The sequence below is a fragment of the Spinacia oleracea genome, chromosome 6 (genome assembly GCF_020520425.1).
Source record: "Spinacia oleracea cultivar Varoflay chromosome 6, BTI_SOV_V1, whole genome shotgun sequence".
Taxonomy (NCBI): domain Eukaryota; kingdom Viridiplantae; phylum Streptophyta; class Magnoliopsida; order Caryophyllales; family Amaranthaceae; genus Spinacia; species Spinacia oleracea.
The window spans coordinates 141,309,551-141,330,214 of record NC_079492.1 but is presented as its reverse complement, the minus strand read 5'-3'; the positions used below and the strand labels follow the sequence as shown (position 1 = coordinate 141,330,214).

Genomic DNA, 20,664 nt, shown 5'->3' with positions numbered 1-20,664 from the left:
TAATGCATAAAGATTTAACTCTAATTATTTCACTGACGAATCACAGAACGATAATTATCGAATTTATTGTTAATTATCATTTTTATTCAAAAAGTTATTTATGTGTGTGCGTCTAAATAATTCAATTACCACTCTATGATCTATGTAGGCAACTCAAATGTACTACGTTTTTATTTTTTTGGCTATGCAAAATTCCTATCCAAGGTTATACCAAGTAAAATCGCTTATCTCAAGTAGGTTAAATTTTGCCTTGAACAAAATTTGAAGTAAATAGAACGGAGGAAAATGCATAAACAGTCGAAGAGAACTATTGGTTTAGACATCGGTCTCTTAGTTTAGCTTAAACTAAACCCCGAGTTTGACCCGTGCAATTTAGAAGGTGAACCATGGTGCACCTTAAAAACACTAGTATATAATTAAAAGAGCATCTGGTTACGTGAAAAGAACATGAATAAATTTTTTAATTTATATTTTTAATAATAGTGAAATAATATATTATTTTTTATAACAGAAAAGTAAAATATTATACCGCATGTTCTTTTGTCGTAATGTCATGTTCTTTTATATATACACATATGTTCTTTTGGTGAACCATGCTTACTGTGCACCATGGTCCATAGTCCAGGGATTGGTTTGACCCGTAGTGGTTTTACTGGAGGCAAAATTGTGGATGTCATTAAGTTTAATTCTGATGCAAAAACGTCAATAAGTTTGAATGCAAATCAAGAGAGAAATTACCTGATGTGGTATATATGATCGATATGCTTGCAAACCTTTAAGTTTTCATGTCAAGAATTTGTACCAATTGCATCCACGATTTACCAAACGACTGGAGTAACGATAGTTTATTATCTGAAAATCCAAGTCATTTGATAAATCGTTGAGCAATTAGTACGGGATCCTTGTTCTCAAAATCGAATTACAAATTAATGTGCACAATTAAAAACTCTCAATTTTAACCAATAGGCCAAAATATCGTTGAATTGGTTTGTATAAGGAGAATGTATGAGTATTGCTATCGCAGGATATATTTATGATGTTGATATATGAGTAGTTGTATATATATACATATAGCAAACAAATTCTGGCTTAATGGTGTGAATGTAATCGTACGCATTAATTCACCCAAATCAATTATATAGAAATAAATCAAAAGGGATTATAGGTGGAAGATGTTTTCAAGACTTTTACCTAAGTCGATCCAGACATTATTTTCTCAAAAGCACAGTAAAACTTCGCCAACTCACCATATACATTACTATCTTGTTTGCTTTAACTTACGTCCCCGGATTATTTGTTTGATGCCGGGGATAAGCCTCTTAAACTCTTTATTCGATGCTTTTACTAATGTTACGACGGGACTAACAAACAAATAAAGACGGAAATAACTGTCGCAAATGTCTTTTACGACGAGATTTTTCATTAACGACGGCCCTCTTTTATGACGGGTTCGCGACAGGAAATCCCGTCATTAATCAACTATTATTGGCCTTTAGTGACGGGATTTCCCGTCGTTAATGGTACAATTTTTTTAGTGAAAATATGGTGATTAGAGACGGATTTGAGACGAAAATAAGACGTCACTATCGAGGTCGTCTCAAATCTTTGAAACCGACTGTTGGCAAATCCATTACAAATTTGAGACGGATTTTTTGAACTCCATATACATTTTCATCTGAATTTTTGTTTAGAGAAAGTTTTTTTTCTAGTAATTAGTCTCGAAATTTTTACTACGGATGTTACGTTATAGTATCCATTTAAAAAGTCATCTCTAATCTATTACATTACACTAAAACAGATATCAAGAATGACACGTGTCATTTCATGGTAAAAAATTTCCCGTCAATTTTTTTTCCTTTTTTTATTCATTTACTATATTCAATAACTTTTTATGGAAAAGATTAAGTATATTTGACTAAAACTTTTTTAATGTTTGAAAATCTGTCAAAATCTTGTGTACTTCATACTACTTCATTTCGAATATTCTTTATTACTCAAATATTTTATAAAAAAATGGTCCAATTACAATTTTATAATATCCGTGCATGTACGAGACCTAATCTTTATTAATGTATAAGTTGCAATGCTAGTTTTGGGTAAGACGAGCACCATATGGATCCTTTTCCCAACACTATATCAAATTATTCTAAGACTAGTTTTGGAAAAAAAAATGACGTAATAAATCTAAATAAGAAAGATATCTTCGTTTCTAGAATGATTGGTTACAAAATCAATCATCATTATATTTCCTTTTGGTGTATATAGAGATTTTGTTCATACATTAATACATAGTCGATTAGTCGTCATCGGTTTATTTATTTTTCTGAGTTTTAATTGATTTTTAGGTTTATGTTATTGATTTTGTTCTTTCGGTTTGCGGGGAATTTCTATTCCTCGATCGATTTAAAGGCATGAATTTTGTGCTCATCCTTTTGCGGATCGCTTAAGTAGATAACACATCTAAATCCTTATTCTGTTCGACTTAGGCCATGTTCTGTTCACCTTATTTCCACTTATTTCAGGAAAAATAAGTTTAGATAAGTTCAGATAAGTTTAGTTAAGTTCAGTTAAGTTCAGATAAGTTCAGTTCAGGAAAAATAAGGGTTGACCAAGTACAATTTATAACTAAAATAAGTTTTGATAAATTCTAATAAGTTCAGATAAGTTCAGTTAAGTTCAGATAAGTTCAGATAAGTTCAGATAAGATAAGTTCAGGAAAAATAAGTGAAAATCAGGTGAAAAGAACGCAACCTTTTTTGACTTATTTCAGACAAAATAAGTTCAGTTAAGTTCAGATAATATAAGTTCAGGAAAATAAGTTTTTTTCAGACATTTTTACACACAAATGAGTTTATTTCAGACAAAATAAGTTTTTTCAGATAAAATAAGTTCAGATAAGTTCAGTTAAGGCCCTGTTCTGTTCACCTTATTTCCACTTATTTCAGGAAAAATAAGTTCAGATAAGTTCAGTTAAGTTCAAATAAGTTCAGATAAGATAAGTTCGGGAAAAATAAGGGTTGGCCAAGTTCAATTTAAAACTAAAATAAGTTTTGATAAGTTCTAATAAGTTCAGATAAGTTCAGTTAAGTTCAGATAAGATAAGTTCAGGAAAAATAAGTTGAAATCAGGGGAATAGAACGCAACCTAATTAGTCAGATAAGTTCAGATAATATAACACTACAAAATAATCATTTTATAGAGACGAGGAATTTCGTCTCTATATAGTCCAAATCCGTCTCAAAATGATGCTTAGAGACGGATTTGAGACGAAAATAAGGCGTCTCTATAGAGAGCTTCTCAAAACAATTTGAGACGGAATTCTTGCAAATCCGTTACAAATTTGAGACGGAATTTTTGAAACTCCCTATACAATTTCCTCTCAATTTTAATTTAGAGACGAAATTTAGTAATCTGTCTCTATTTTGAGACGTTTGTTGTATCCGTCTCAAAACCCATCTCTAATTGATGCATAATTTTGTAGTGTAAGTTCAGTCAAAATAAGTCCAATAGAACGGAGCCTAAAGTGCACCCTCTGATCTTGGTACCGGTGTTGACTCTCTCACGTTTTTTCTTTATACATGAGAAACAAATATTGGAGGAATCACCAATGGACATAAAAATACGTGTGGGGCACAATATATCCGGGTGCACTTGAGAAAAACTGAACAAGAATTATTAAATATGATCTTGGTGCGGCGTGCGCTCTCTCGCGTTTTTTCTTTATACATGAGAAATAAATATCAAATGAATCATCAATGATCATAAAAATACGCGTCGGGCACAATATAAAAACTGAACAAGAATTACTCCATTAAATTTGAAAAAGTAGTTTCATTCAAACTCTGTGTAACAAACATAACGGACATGATCCTTAAAAGGAGCAAATCAATAAAGTTCAAGCTTAGCTTAGGTAGATAACAAGATAATGTGTACAATATAGCATATCATCGATCACTAGTTATTCTTGTGATGCTTGGGAGTGATTTAAGCGAAACTTGTGTAACAGAGATAGCTAATCTGTAATAGGTATTGGTCAATAGAGTCTCTTTTTCTACCCAGTATAAATAAAACCGATTACTTGTTATACTGTAAACTTAATTTTTCAGCGAAGTTATTCTTAATCAGAAAATGGATGGGAGTATAACTCAACGGGGTATTTAAATTTATAGTTTGCATGGAGGGACTTGTTGAGTTGCATGGAAGTTTGAACATTTTTGTATTATTATTATTATTGCCAACTTCCATTTTAAAAAATAATCTTCTTTACTCCCTCCGTCCTTTAATATTCAATCCGGTTTTTGCACTATTCACATGGGCTAATTCAAATCCCTCAGGTAAAATAAGAACAGCCCCCACATGCAAGTCACCCTTTTTACCGTTAGCTAAAACTTGTTTTAATTGCAAATTCACTTTGACCCTATTTTATTTCTAGTATATGAAAACAAATGCTAATATATAATATATTGTTGGCTTCATCTTAATATATATTTTCAAATTATTAATATTTTTATTAGTTTTTATAATATGTAGTAAAGAAATTAGTGGTCAAAGTTGTGCATTAACAAGCGTGTCCGGTCAAAACATGTCGAGTATTAAGGGACGGAGGGAGTACATAAATACACAAGGTTTCTTCAGTACTTTTTGGCTTGATAAACCTTGCTAATTGAGGATTGATTCGGTTTGCGCATATGCTATTTTTGGCTTAATAAGTCATGTTTCTTCTGAACAGAATCTTGTTCTCCGTACTATATTTCCTTTATTTTGTATCTTAAATGGACTTTTATTAGAACTTACTTTGGCCTGAATCATGCCTACACGGCTACAACATTTGTCGATTTGGCCTTTATGACCCTCTATACACATTACACATACACATCATTGGAAAAAAAAATTGAAGTTGGATAAGTCTTATTTTCCCAAACTGGCTTATACGAACTCTTATGAAAAATAATTTAATAATTACGGAGTAGAAAATATCAAACCACATGTCACATCATTCACAAAGATTATTTATCTTGATATAACAATTAAGTAAGATGAATTGAATAGTCCGGGACTTTAGCTCTTCCCATATACAAAATCGAAACAACATGCATATTAATAAAATTTTCTACGGAGTAATTAATTAATTCCAACATGCCCTTATTTGAATTTAATCAGTATTTTCCAAAGTGGACTTTTAGTGTAAATCTGCCATATGAAGATCTTGGACCCAACGTGAAGGCATGAAGTAACCCATATCCAATAATGGAAAAAAAAAATGTAAGAAACAGAAGAACAAGTTGTGATTAAAGGTTCGATTCTCCATCGATCTCTAAAATTCTAGATTCAGATGATTGACCTAATATGAAGGCATGAACCATCCCTAATCTCTTTATTTATGTCTACTAAAGGATGTCTAAACTAATACTTTTTCGTCCACAAAAGATCTTCATGTATTCCTTTCTGGTATGTATTAAACATTCCACTCTGTTTTTTATCGATATTCTTAACATTCCATTTTTGTATTTTTAACTACGGTACGTATTAGTTTCACATAGGAATTGAAAAATTATTAAAAAAAAATGATATTTTAAAATACACAAAAGTGCACATGGTGCATAGTGTTTCCTTTGGCAATTTTATTGGACACCAACCCATGGCATTTCCATAAGCTAGCTTATAGTGGCAGCGTAAGCTGCTTTTCTAGTCTGTTTTTCTAGTCTATTAGCGAACCTACTACAAGTAAATAAGAAAACTGCATTAATTTGTTTTTTTAAGAATTCTGATAAAGCAAGAAAGTAATGTTAACACCAAACAAAACATAGAACCAGACCGATCATTAATAACAGGGAGCTGGAACCCAATATCCGACCCTACTCGATTATATTCCACCCAAAGCTGAAACGACCCAAAAATATTAACCCGATTAAGATCCGAAACCCGATAACAAACTATTCCGCAACAACCCGAATCGAATAGATTCGAAACCGATTAATGACCCGGACCGTTTCAACCGGAGGAAACTCGTTTAATACTAATTAACTGTTTATACTTGATTTGTTTCAACACGAAACCCTTTCATTCGGATCCGTTCAAACCCCGTAACCTGTTCAATCTCAACCGTTTACAACTCATAACCTGTTTAATCCCGCTACTGATATTAAACTCTTAAAACTTTTAATAGTTATAAAGCAATCACCTTTGTCCCCCAATTAAGGCCTCGATATCATAATTTACAAACGAATTGAATAGGAAAATTGATTTTAGTAATAACCTGATATATATGATTCGGAACCGTATTGACATGACCCGAAGTACAACTCACTATCTATTTCTTCCCGCGTGCTGCTGATTTATCAACACTGTATGAACCCAAACCGACAAGAACGAAATGATAAGAGCCTAAACCAATATGAACCTGAACTCGATATAACATGACTAAACATGTTTAACCCGTACCATTTCAGATCGTTATTCGATGAGCCCGACCCGATATGATCCGAACCTGTTACAATCCGACAAAACCCGTTTACAACCCGATGCGTTCCTCCTGACCCAACCTTATTCGACCCGACTCGATATGAACCCGTGCTCAATCAACCCGAACTACATGACCCGTTAATTTCGAACTCGACCCGATCCAACCCGTAAGCAAATTGAATTGGTTTCAACCCGAATCGATGAACCCGACCCAAACCCGATTCATTTATCCAAATTGACGGCCCTAGTGTTAAGCGTTACCTTACTTGAGTTACTGAATTGGAAATAAATCACAAATTTAACAAAAACATTAATAACCAGCATACAACATCTACGATTTTGAAACAGATTTCATACTTGTGTGCTTCTTGAGAACATGTTAAATAAACACTTATCAATGGAGGTGATACCGTGATATTGGATTAATATATGGTACATGTTACAATTACATCATGTCCAATTTTCGTATTGGATGTTACTGCTGTTTATCCGGAGTGGGCTGGGCTTCATTCCATAAAACTGATCTGATGGGCCCAAATGTGTTCACCGAAATTGACATTCCAACATAAATCCATCCATAAAGTGCATCATAAAATCGTAATCAAACCTTGATTAATTTACCCTGGCCCATGGCCCCTGACACTACTGTTATAGACCATTATTCAGATTTGAATTGTGCCCTAAATTCAGAGTTGTTACAAACTTATCAGACCCATACAACGAACCCAAATGCCTCGAGAAAAATTGGTTTCACTCTAATCGATATGTATGGATACACTAACCTCATATGACCTAATGTGATAAAAAACTAACCCAAACAATACACCTCTAGTGTTACATGGACATAAGGTTTTTCTTTATTTTAAGGTACGCTTACTATGAGAGCATAAACTTTCTTACTCTATTCATATAGAGTTGTGGTAAAATAATAAGTGGCCGGTGTGCCTAAATTAGTTTCCGGAGTGAGGCGTTTGACAATTGGATATTGGTTGGTTGTTGTTTCAATTGACTTGTTTGAACATTGTTTGTGTTGACGTTTTATGTTGGTTGTTGATTGTACGTCGACTTTCTAAAAATGTTTTGGGTAAAGTTGGTTGTTAGCTACCAACACTTTTATACAAAATGGTCTTTAAAGATATAGGTATATTTTATTATTGATAAGAGGATAGTAATGACTAATGGGTGGTGAAAACGTAACTATCAAAATGAAAAGCCAGCAACCAACATAAAAAAGCTAGTGTTATCGACTTTTGAGTTTCGGCGGAAAAGTCGACTTTAAGCCAAGGGAAAATCCATTGACCAAACATCGTTTTTTTTTCTTCTAATTTTCTGTTTTTTACAAAATTAAAAATCAAAATATCGAAACCACAAAAAGTAGTTTCCAGTTTTTTGTTGCTAATTTTCAAAATCAATATAATTACTATAGGTATGACTATTTTTAGTTTATGTTTCAATCTCAATCATATGATTCACAAAACCAAAAAACCAAAAAATAAAAAACAAAAAATTGGAAACCGATAGTAATACCGAACGAGCCCTTAACTAAAAACTTAATGAATATCTAAGTTACCAAACATTCGAAGGTGATTGAAAAGGAGTTTCTAGATTACGTTTGTGTGTGATGAAAGAGAAATTGAGAGCAACGAGTAGCAAATGAAAGTAGGTGGAATAATGGAATGCAGATTGTCACCCAAAAGTTGTGGTGGGAAAAGGCAAATTAAATCTCATTGAAAGGTGACTAGTCAATGGAGTTTTTGTGCAATAAATCTTGGAACTAAATCTTCACCCAAAAGTAGTCCTTTTTAAGCCTTTGATTTCAAATAAACTGCTTTTTCAGCGCAATGAAGGGCCAACTAGTATAACAAATCATTGTTTACCTTGAACTTGGACCATTTAAATCAATGCATATCTAATAAACATGTCATAGTAGACTGTATCAGATTTAACACTATAAGAAATTGTACCATTAACGACGGGAAATCTCGTCGCTAAAGGCTAATAATCGTTGATTAATGGCGGAATTTTCTGTCGCGAACTCGTCATCAAAGGAAGGCGTCATTAATGAAAAATCCCGTCGTTAACCCGTCGTAAAAGACATTTACGACGGTTGTTCCCGTCTTTGTTTGGTTGTTATCCCCGTCGCAAAAGGCTTATGCGACGGAATTTTGACCCGCCGTTATTATGTTGTCGTTAAAGATACTAATTCTTGTAGTGTAAATTTTTTTTACAAGTATATCCCTTTAAGAATCTAATAGCTACAAATAGTGGTGTGCCAAAAAATTATGGTATCAGATCTACCATGTATATACAATCCGACCATACATATAACATATGTCAATAAATATATGTTGTAAATTATCGACCATATGTCAACACCGAGGTGCATGACCTCTATCAAGGAAACAAACTAAAAGTTAATATCACAAATAATAGGTTAGGTTTTCCCTACAATAATATTTTTGGTATAGCTATTATTGGTCAAGTGATAAGAAATTATCTCACTATTTTGCAATAGTTTCATTTCATATATTTTGTTTCATCGGTTGGAAACTGTAATTGATATGATAAGAATATGTACATTTGCTAGGAACATATAGTTCAATAAGCTAGAAACCAAATAGAAGGAATCCAATGATATTACTAAATTTCCTCTAATATGCACTACTTTTCAACATTTGACTCCAAAATATAAAAAAAAAACAATAGTTGACTTTTGAGGATTGTGAACCCATTATTACATACTCCAATGCATATATTGGTTTTTTTTAAAAAAAAAATTGCTAAAAAAAGAAGATCTAGATCAAGGAATATAAATAAAAACAAAGTAAGAGATTGCCCAAAACATTACCAAAGAAAAACATACTCCCTCCGTCCCGGAATACTTGACCTGTTTTTCTTATCGGGCCGTCCCTTAATACTTGACCTGTTTCTATAAATGGAAATATTCTAACAATATTATATTATTTCTTACTCCACCCCTATTAAACCACCTACCCCTTACTCCATACAAAAAATAATTAAAAATCCAACCCCTACTCTCCCCCAACCCCACCTCTTAACCCACCTCCCACTAATTACATTAAAATAATACCCCACTATCAACTACTACCTATTAAATTAAATAAGTCAATTCAAGTCCCTTAAACTCTGTGCCGGTCAAACCGAGTCGAGTATTCCGGGACGGAGGGAGTACAATAGATTCTTTTAGCATGGTTTGCTAACTCTTTATTACTACCTTTTTTTGCAGTACAAGTTTTTTAAATTCACAAGTTTAATATAGGAGAAATTCTTAGCGAAAAAATAGATCGAATCCCTTTTAGAAAGGGCAAAAGCCCTAGCCAAAAGTGCCCCCTTTATTGCATTTTCATAAGTTAAAAATCCATTTCAATGTCTTGCTTCCCTTGAGAACATAATGCATTGTTGCATGCCTGGTCTAGTTATATACTACCTCCGTTTCAGAAAAATCTATACAATTACTCTTTACACAAATTTTAAGATAAAAGTAGAAAAGTTGATTGAATATAATAAAATATGGATAAAGTAAGAAAATTGTGTAAAAATGTGGGTTGTTGTAAGAAAAAAAAATGAATAAAGTAAGAGAAAGTGAGTAGAAATGGTAAATATTTTTGGGTTCAAATGGTAAGATATTAAATTTTAATGTCCAAAAATAGAATAAAGCAAAGTGTAAAGAACATTATGAAACGGATTAAAACGGAAAGCGTGGAGATCTTTTTGAAACGGAAAGAGTAGTAGTTAATTATTTAACCAATTAGATCTTGACCTAGTGGTTAAGACTGATAACCTGTGTAAGATAAATCTCAAATTCGAATCCTCCATCTTTCATTTGTAATTGAATTGCCCTTGTGGCTCAATCACAAGGATAGCTAAATGTTTACTTGAGTAATATGGCATGAGATATTGAGATCCATTGCATTTTTTTATCGTTATAATTACTCGTATAATTTGCAAATTCAATAGTGCAATATACATACATACATACATACATACCATTGTTAGTTGTAGTGTTGTTGTTAGTCTGCAACGTAACTCAAGGATTTCGCATTCCAGGAGGCACAATATCCCCGAGCAAACCCTCACCACTACTACTTAGCGACGGCGTTTGTTGAGTTGAATGATGAGACACTGATGATGACGGCGATTCTCTAGCGTTGCTAGGAGTTCGCCGTTCATCATAAGCCTGAGTCTGGGCCTGAGCCTGCACAACATTAGTATTACTAACTGAACCTTGTGCCACGCTTCTGCTGGTAACTGAGTTTTCCTGTGTATATAATTGCATTCCTGGATAGAGAAACGATGATTGTGACGACAAATTAGGAGGACCAAACTGCCCTAGAAAGCCACCACCTTCATGGTTTAGAAATCCACTGCTTCTTGGAAATCCAATTGTATGATGACAATGTTGCCCTTCATATGTAGTGATCACTATGCTAGGGTCTTCTGAAGACCGTTCCACCCTTTTTTTAACCGTGCATTTGCTGTTCGTGCACCGATAATAACTCCTGTGAAATCAAATCCAAAAGGGTGAGCCACAACAACAATATAATTAAATTACAAACACAGGGCGGGGGATTCGAACCAGAGCTATCGATCGTACACAGATTCTCAGTTTTAACCACTAAGCCAATACCTCATTGGTAAATTATAGTGATATTTCATACACTGTTATTGGCAAACATTGACCAAATAACTTCTTATTATTTGACTGTGATCGAGAACACGTTTTTTATCTTTTATGATCGAGGTAACTTGAGTTTCACACTGATAAAAGCATCGATCAAATAATGAAAACCAATATACTAACATGTGGTATATACTAGCATGTTAGTATGTTACACATAAGAATCCGATTCTAGAACCTAAACGTACATATTGCAATCAAATTTGCTGGATATGATGAGACAATGATTCTTTCCAGAGAGGCAATTTTGAATTAATGAACATATTAACCATTATGATTTATTCCATCAATTAAAATAAAATAAAAATTATTAGCAAATAAAAAATGAGATTAATGCATCTCAACGAAATGATCTTAATACACCCGACTTGCACCTAATTGGAATTATACGATTATTCCAAGCATTGTAAACCAATCAACAAACATCCTTTTCTACCCTTCTTTTAAAGCTTAACTTTGTTGCCTCCTAACAAGAATATCATCTTGAAATATAATAAAATAAATACATAAAAATATAACAGACCAAGTATAGCGAATAACAAATACTACATACAGTGTAAACATTGATTCTAATGTTTTCTTTGTCTTTTGGTGAGAAGGGGAAACCCAAATTATCTGTAGGAAAAATTGTCAAAAACTACCCAATAAAATTAAGTTTATGTGAGTTATAAAAAATGTTGTAATTAACTATCTTATAGAAATTTTATGTTATAAGATATTACCTTTGGTCGGATTTTGAACATTTTTACTTAAGATTCCGGGGTTGATTCCATTAGGTGTATTCACGTGGCTTTTCACGGAAAGAGGTTATTAATGGGCACGTAAGATGCATAGAGTGAAATCAATCACGTACAGAATTTCAAGTAAATGTTCATAATTCGGGAAAAAATAGTATCCTACAACCTAAATGTTTTATAAGGTAGTTAATTACAATAGATTTTTTTAAGGTAGCTTTTTGCAAAAACACAATTTTATAAGATGTAGTAGTTCTTTACGTATTTACCTTATCTTTATGAAATTACGCGGTTGTACCACCAATAGTTTTCAGAGTGGTTTTAATACCTTGGGTACTTAATACTGTTCTCAGTTGGGACTTAGGAATTAATTAGTCGATCACCTAAAAGAAAAGGACTCTTGCTAAAGTAAGTGGCAGTTTGGAACGATTAAGAGAGTCAGAGAGATACTGTACGGGAAAACGAAATACTTACTCCGTCCCTTAATATTCGATCCGATTTGACTTTTTCACTATTCACATAATTCACTTTGACCATATTATATTTCTATTATATGAAAACAACTGCTAGTATATAATATATTATTGACTTCATCTTAATATATATTTTCAAAATATGTAGTTAAAGAAATTGGTGGTCAAAGTTGCATTAACAAACGTAGTAAATAGGACCTGGGAAAAGGACTGTTTTTAACAGCCTTCTGACCGTACTTCCTCCATCTATATCCATCTTCAAGATGATCAACTTCACTCTTGGTCATGAATGCAAATCGTGGTTGTCTTGTCCTCTTTTGCCCCTTCTTCTTAACCTTCTTCCTGGTACAAAACACCCACACCATTTATCACTTTCGAATACAAACAAAATATATAATATCCTAGATTCCTAGCTAGCTTAGAAAACAAAATTAATTTTAAGTGAATTAAATTAAAATTTATAAATTGTGCCAACTAACTTTAACTGTCGCTTACATTGAGACATAGAATGTATACCCTTCTCCAACCACCAAAAAAAATAAAAAATAAAAATAAAACATGTGTGGCTAACTGCAAACCTCTTGGATCGGATCGGATCGGATCGGAGGATATGATCCATCCATCTTTCTTTAAAGTAGTACTCATACCTACTGTGCACGGCATGTGTAACTAAAAGAAACACCACTCTATCTTTTGTATTGCAAACATAACAAAGATTTTTGGTGTTTTAAGGCTCCTTTTGGATTGGTGTAGTGTAAAATATTTTCAGTGTAAAATGATTTTTCAAGGAAAAAAACAATTCTTAACTAGTTTTCTTTTATTTAGTTTTCTACAAGAAAATTAATAGAAAAAAGAAAAATAAGAGAAGATGGGTGAAGCTTGATGGGAAGAAAGAAGAGGGAGGTAAGGGAAAAAAAAAATATGTAAAAGTGGTTTTCCTTTCTTTCGAATGGAAAAGGCCGGTTTTTCCATCTTTGGAAGAGTTAGAATTTTTTTTCAAAACCAAACAACGTAAAATGATTATAAAATAATTGAAAAGAGATCATTTTCCATTAAAACGTTTTACACCAAACCAAACACTTCCTAAGTGTTATAGGGCAGATGTATTGATGTACATCATCAAGTGGGGGCAACGAAGATGGTTGTAGTGGCTAGGGTACCCATGGATGATTTTTATAAAATAAGGAATCAAGGTGGAAGATGAATTATGACTTCCAAAGCTACTTTGTACTAATACTTTACCTATAATATCATCCAATCTTTCAGCTCAATAGAACTGTACAATTCTAGAAGTCTTGAAGTTAGTGGCACTAACAACAAAGCAATCACATTCTCAATAATTCTTTCTAGTTTCACTAACACCACCTGACAATGTTACTCATTCGTATTCCTAAGTATATATGCAGGGGAGTTCCGAAAATCAAAAGTCTAAAAAACACACGCATATATGATATAACACCACATCAGCTATGTAATCATAATTTCTACAATTGAAATCCCTCACTTATAAAATCCAGATACTTCCAAATGAGGAAAACTGATCAAATAACCAGAAAACGCTCTTGAAACAAACATCCTCCTTATATTTAATCATTTCCAACAAAAAAAAACAAAGAATAAAGAGAGACGGGGAGTTAATAAATTGTTCTCTAATTAGGTATGTTAACAAATTAAGATGAGGCAAACAATCAACTTGTTCTAATAAATCCAAACCAAGAACCTAATCTAAAAAATCTAGTAATTGGGTAATGTTATGGACCACATACACTTTAAGAAATTCAATTAACAACCCACTACCTCAAAATTAATTAAGAGATAACTCCCACCATACTCTTGTATTACCATATGATTAATGCAGTAATTTATATCATAATCATATCATTCATTATTAATTTACCATCACACATGTGCACTATACTATAAATTCCCAAAATTTAAATGATTCTTTCATTGTATTATACACACCATCCATTTAATTCCACACGAGTTGCAAACCAACTTGCAAAATTATATGCACCACATTTTTTTTTTACAAAAAAATACATTTTTAATCAAGGATTTATTCTATGCTAGTACTACATTTTCAAAAAGATAGGAAAATAAAAATATCTCCTTTGTATTTAATAAAAAAAGAAATTATAGAAGAGAAAATGGAGAAAGCCTGTTCCCCACGCCATTCCCGCCGCAATAACGGCGGGGTAACTTTTTCTATTAACCGTGGAAAATCCCCTAAATTTCCGTGTGTTCACTTTACAAATTTGTTTAATTTTTAATTTTTTTTAACCTTCTTCAAACCCAACCTACAAAGAAAAATTAAATTAAATCAATCAAGATGGTAAGAAAAAGTAGTAAGTGGTGTACGGTGATCGCCACTCACGAAGTGTCGGCCACTGCCGCAGTAACCACCGCTCTGCCGACATTTTTGTCCGCGAGATCTTCGGACGAGCTCGATGAAGCCAAAGGATTCGGTGGCATGACGTCAGATGTTTGATCAACACTTGGTGATACTTGACACCCGCTACTGCTCGCTGCTGCTGCTGTTGTGATCGGAGTATCGGAGGGTTGATAATCGTCCACGTCAGCATGGGAGGAAGATTCAACAGCGTGGCGTAAATCGGACGAGTTGTAGGTCCAGGTGAACTGATCGGAGAGCATATGGTTATTGTGTGAGTCGCTATTGAAGAAGAAAACGTGGTCGGAACCCGAGTTGGGCCGGGGAGGAGGAGAAGGAGAAGGAGGGGAGAGCGACCAGGTTGACTCAGTGGGATCGGGTTGGTTCGAGTCCGAGTCCATGAGTGAAATCGGATTCGAATTTGAGGTGAATTATTTTAGAGAGAGAAATTAAGGGGGAAATTTAGGGTTTTACAAAGGGGGACGTAAAGTAAAGAGAGAAGTTTAGAGGGGGGTGATGTGAGTCCTGTCAAATACGGAGTATTCAGAGAATAGGAGGGAACACGCTGAATGAGGATACTGTACCTTCTTTTCCTTTGAGGCGCCTCCCTCCCCCACTCGCACCACTTGTTTTTCACGCATAGTGTTACGGAGTAAAAGACTTTGTTAACCCGATCTGAACTACTCCCTCCGTCCTGGAATACTCGACTCGGTTTGATCGGCACAGAGTTTAAGGGACTTGAATTGACTTATTTAATTTAATAGGTAGTACTACCTCCGTTTCTGAAAGTTCTTTACGCTTTGGAAAATGTGTTCAAAGTATAAAAACTTTGACCGTAAATTCTCACTATTATATACATCAAAATGTTACATGTAAAATCTTGTCAGATTGGTCTCGGTATGTATTTTCAGAATATTAAATTTTTATAACTTTTTCACATACGAAATTGGATATATTAGTAGTTAAATATTGCATTGGAGTTCGTGCAAATAGTAACTGTAAAGATCTTTTTGAAACGGAGGAAGTAGTTGATAGTGGGGTATTATTTTAATGTAGTTAGTGAGAGGTGGGTTAAGAGGTGGGGTTGGGGGAGAGTAGGGGTTGAATTTTTAATTATTTTTTGGATGGAGTAAGGGGTAGGTGGGTTAATAGGGGTGGAGTGAGAAATAATATAATATTGTTAGAATATTTCCATTTTTAAAAACAGGTCAAGTATTAAAGGACGGCCCGATAAGAAAAACAGGTCAAGTATTCCGGGACGGATGGAGTACATGAGTATTTAACTTAATTGACAATTGATTTTAACTCAATATTCAAAATAATGAGAAATCGACTTGAAAAAGTTGGACTCGAATTCGACCCGTCTAGAAATTAACTCAAACCTGTATTAAGTTATCAACTAACCATGTATTAATGTATTATGTTATCAAAAAAGAAAAAATATATATATATGATACTCCGTATTTGTATTGACGTTATCAATATGTACGTACCTATATAGTGTCTGTGAATATTTATATTCAATATTCCCTAAAAATACTAGGAGGATTGTTGACATAACTAAAGTTAGAATCAGCATCTCCACCTATTTTTATTTTTATTTAGTGTTTTTTTAATTTACCTTGTTACCAATAAGTTTGTTAAAACATTAAGTATAACAAATTATTGATGTTATTATACACGTACTACTATAAAAAATAGGCAAAGAGACCCTTTAAAAAAGACCCCTTGTTCGACATAACGGGTCTCTTCAATATAAGATATTTATTATTAATTTATTATAGATAACGGCTCTCTTATGAGTCAAATAGCCCATTTAAAATTAGAGGAAAAAAAAATAAGAGACCTGTTATCTTATTTAACGGGTCTCTTCAATAATACTAAATTGGTGTTCTTGATACATGTTGTGCTTGAATAATGTTATTTTAAGTTACCATTCGATCACTTTTAAAAACATATGGTTACTATATCTAAGAATTTTGGTGTTTCATGCATTACAGACACTATATGAACAATAAATGTCTCTATGTAGGTTGTAAATTGGTTGACCATTAATATATTTCCTTACTTGCCTAGCAAAAAAAAAAAAAAAAAATGCCTCTATGTATGTAAAAAGGTGATAGAGAAAATTATTGATTTTGGATCCACACTAATATTATTGTGGACCAGCTCCACGCAAGAATAATTCCAATGAATCTAACTTTTGTAATGTCTATGTTTTAATAAATATTTATAAGCATTATCTTAGGCTCGGATTTTTTGGGCTGAAATATCTTGAAATTAAATTTAAATTAACTGGACTGGAATTAAACTTACGGAATTGAAATTAAATTAAATTAACTGAAATCAATAATAATGATAATAACAATAATAAAAATAATATAATAATAATAATAATAATAATTGGAATAAAATACGGAGTAATAATGGTAACAATAAAATAATATTAATATTATGATAATAAATAATTAATAATAATAATCATCAACAATAATAATAATATTATTATTAATATTTATTTTAATCATAAACAAAATACTAATAATAATTTGTATCTAATTTAACTACAAATTTTTAAATTACTTTTTTTTTTTATTGATGTTATTATACTTTATCATTATATTACGTCTATACAAAAACTTATATTAATTAAGACGACATGTATAAAATGAAACTTCTTACCAAGTAGTTATGCTTTCTAATTAAATTTTACTAAATGTGATTCAATAGTTTTCTACTATTATTAGCTATATTTTTCAATCAAATAGTTATAGTTTCTAGTCAAATAATTATCTTTTTTTAATGATGACATTAGCGGTCTTACGCATATGTCGCTCATATGTCTAGAAAGTGGAGTAATCAAGATTGATTTGGACATTTACAAAAAGACATTGTTTGGTCTATTGTTGATCAATGTTTGCATTGAAAATCACTCGTACCTAACTAGCTAGCTATAGCTTGTTCATGCGATTAACATGATCTGAGAGAGATTTTGATTGTGTATAATGGAGTTGCTCCATCATGTTATGAACCACATTATTTATCTCTTTATATAATTTAATTATTTAAAGAAATTTAATTAGATTATTAGAACTTATAGTCGGAATAAATAGTGGTTTTGCTCTGGGAGAAAAAAAGAATAAACTTATTTGATCCTACGTAGATTGACTATATTTGATAATTAAAGTTTCATTCCTGAATGAAAATAAGTTTTAAAAACCATTCTTCTGTCAATCTTTTCTAAAAGAATCAAAAAATTAGTCATGTGGAGTCAGTGGCGGATTTAAGATTTGAGAAATGGGGGTACGAATAAATTTCTTATAGTCTACCAACGGGAAAAAAAAAAAAAAAAAAAAACGGGTCCAATTCCGCGATAAAAATGATCCAAAAAAGGGTATACTTTCGGTATTAAAAAAGGGGTCAAAATTACATTCGTTGTAATATTTTAGTCCAAATAATTAAAATCTAAACCCACCGTTTACTTCATTTATATTATCAATGATTTACTAGTCTTTTAGTATATTCGATAAACAATAGAACAATTAGAGAAATAAAAGGGAGTAGTGAAATGTGTATATAAAAACCATTAATGAAATTGAAATCATATTAAATTTCAATAGAATTGAAAATATTATTCTTCACTATGTATATGACATCTAGCATTGTGTTCACAAATTTTATTTTTAAAAAATTATATAACCCATGCAACTAATTTTAGCTAGGTACAAAAGTAAAATTCACAAAAAATGATATATCTATGTAATTGAAATTAAATGAGTGAAAAAGAAACTCATAAATGATATAGCTAGAATCATTAAAGATTTGAAAAAAAAGGAAAGACTAAAATCAATAAATACTTAAATAGTGAAAAAACTATTAAACGCTAAACAATGAGAAAGTAAAACATTAAGGAGCTAAATAAATGGAAAAAAGTGATGAAAAATAAGAATTACCAAGACTCAAACCCTGTATCTCATTGCTTTAACATAATGAGGCTACCCAACCAACTGAGACAAACTCATTTATGTGATACCTAATAGGGAATTTCAAATATATGCAAAATACATGTTACTGTTATATATTTTTTCGCGGATCTAGGGAATGGGGGGGGGGGGGGGGGGGGGGGCAACGGTACTCCTTGTACCCCCCCTAAACCCGCCCCTGTGCGGAGTATATAAATACTTGTATGTATATATTATTAGATATGATTAGGTCCCGTGCACACACGGATATTATAAAATTATTATTTGTTCATTTTCTTTTATGAAATATTTAACTCAACATTCCCCCCCCCCCCCCCCCCACAAAGTTATTACAGGAGTACTCAATAATGAATAAATTTCGGACATACTAATTTAATCATATAATATGCAATTCTTGGTCCTATTACATACGTGTTACATCTTTTATGTGCTTAATAATATGCTAATTTGACCAAATTATTATGTAAATATATTTCCCATTATTAAATACTCCGTATACTGTTTTGACTAAATATCCAAAATTCATTTTAACATATTATTATTACATGGTATCTATTATTTCCATAATATTTAAATCAATATGCTGTAGTTGTTTTTTGCATACATAAAAAAGTTTATATAAAAGAAAAATATAAGTAAAGTAGAGACATTTTTAGGAAAAATATTTTTTGTAGAATATTTTGTCTATATTATTATTGGTCACTTCCATAACCATTATATCAATTTCATGTTATGAAACTCAATAAAAAAGAGAAAAAATAAAAGAAAATACTTTGGGGGGAGAAATGACATGTGTCATTGCTGGTGTCTGTTTTAGTATAATGTATAATAGATATAATAAAAAGCGTTTTTAAGAAAGTTTGCATGTCACGTGACACTCTGTTTACGAGTTTTTCCACTCCATGTAATATTCATATACATAAAAAAAAAATTGTTATGCATGGTATGTATAACATTTAAACCTCCGACAATTAAATTTAAACAATAAAGCTTTAACCACTAGGATATGACATGTTTTATTTTATCATTGCAGGAAAAAACTAACTCAATGTGAATGTTATTAATGTAGTAACTCGGAGCTTCATCCAGGCCCAAAAACTGTTTTTTGTAAAACTATTGCAAGCACGAAGAACGGGCTACATGCCTAAATGTGCATGGTACACGTTCACGATACAATCAATTACACACTAAATTTTCTTGATAAACTAGGTTAGGTCCCGTGCAACGTACGAATTTTATTAAATAATTTATTTATTTTTAATTTTACACTAATTTATTAAAAAGATTTTTTTTATTAAGTAAAATAAAATTAGATTTTGTCAAGTGTTAATGGAAAAGTAAGAGAAAATTACCATTTATATAAATGATAAAGAGATTAGTACGAATTACTATTTAGAAGTTTAAGATTTCAATAAAAATATTTAAGATGGAAACAAAAGAAGAAAAAAACTTATCAGGTTCAATTACTCGTTAAAATACTCCCTCTATCCCAGATTAGTTGTTACACTTTCCTTTTTTGTCCGTCTCAGATCAGTTGTTACATTTCTAAATTAGGAATGATCCCACAATTATTATATTGTCTTTCTCTTCCCACTAAATTTTTTTTGTCCCCACACCCTCTCTCATTTAATTAAAAAATACCACACTAACTCCTGTTACATCTACTTTTTCAATAAAATAACAATTGATAACCAAACAACCACTTATCACCTAAAACTTTGTGCAAAGGTAAGTGTAACAACTAATCTGGGTCGGAGGGAGTATTTTTTTTACCGTACTGATATCATATTTTTGATCAAGCATCAACATCTGATCTGATACCCATATTTGTCAGGATACCCTGGTTTATAGATCGAATATATGACCGAGTTTCGGATTTTTAAATAATTTCCTTGTGCTCGCCTTTTAATACTTAAATGCA

The 20,664-nt window shown here is 32.1% G+C and overlaps 1 protein-coding gene across 1 annotated transcript; it reads right to left on the bottom strand.

Annotated features, from left to right (window-relative positions):
• Positions 1 to 10,300: 10,300 nt before the first annotated feature.
• On the bottom strand, positions 10,301 to 15,324 carry LOC110775686 (probable WRKY transcription factor 57). The gene is made up of 3 exons (XM_021980298.2): positions 14,746 to 15,324; positions 12,567 to 12,710; positions 10,301 to 10,982 (listed from the first exon to the last, which is right to left on the bottom strand). The coding sequence occupies exons 1-3, from the start codon at positions 15,159 to 15,161 to the stop codon at positions 10,511 to 10,513; spliced, it is 1,032 nt and encodes a 343-aa protein (XP_021835990.1). The 5' UTR covers positions 15,162 to 15,324; the 3' UTR covers positions 10,301 to 10,510.
• Positions 15,325 to 20,664: the final 5,340 nt, after the last annotated feature.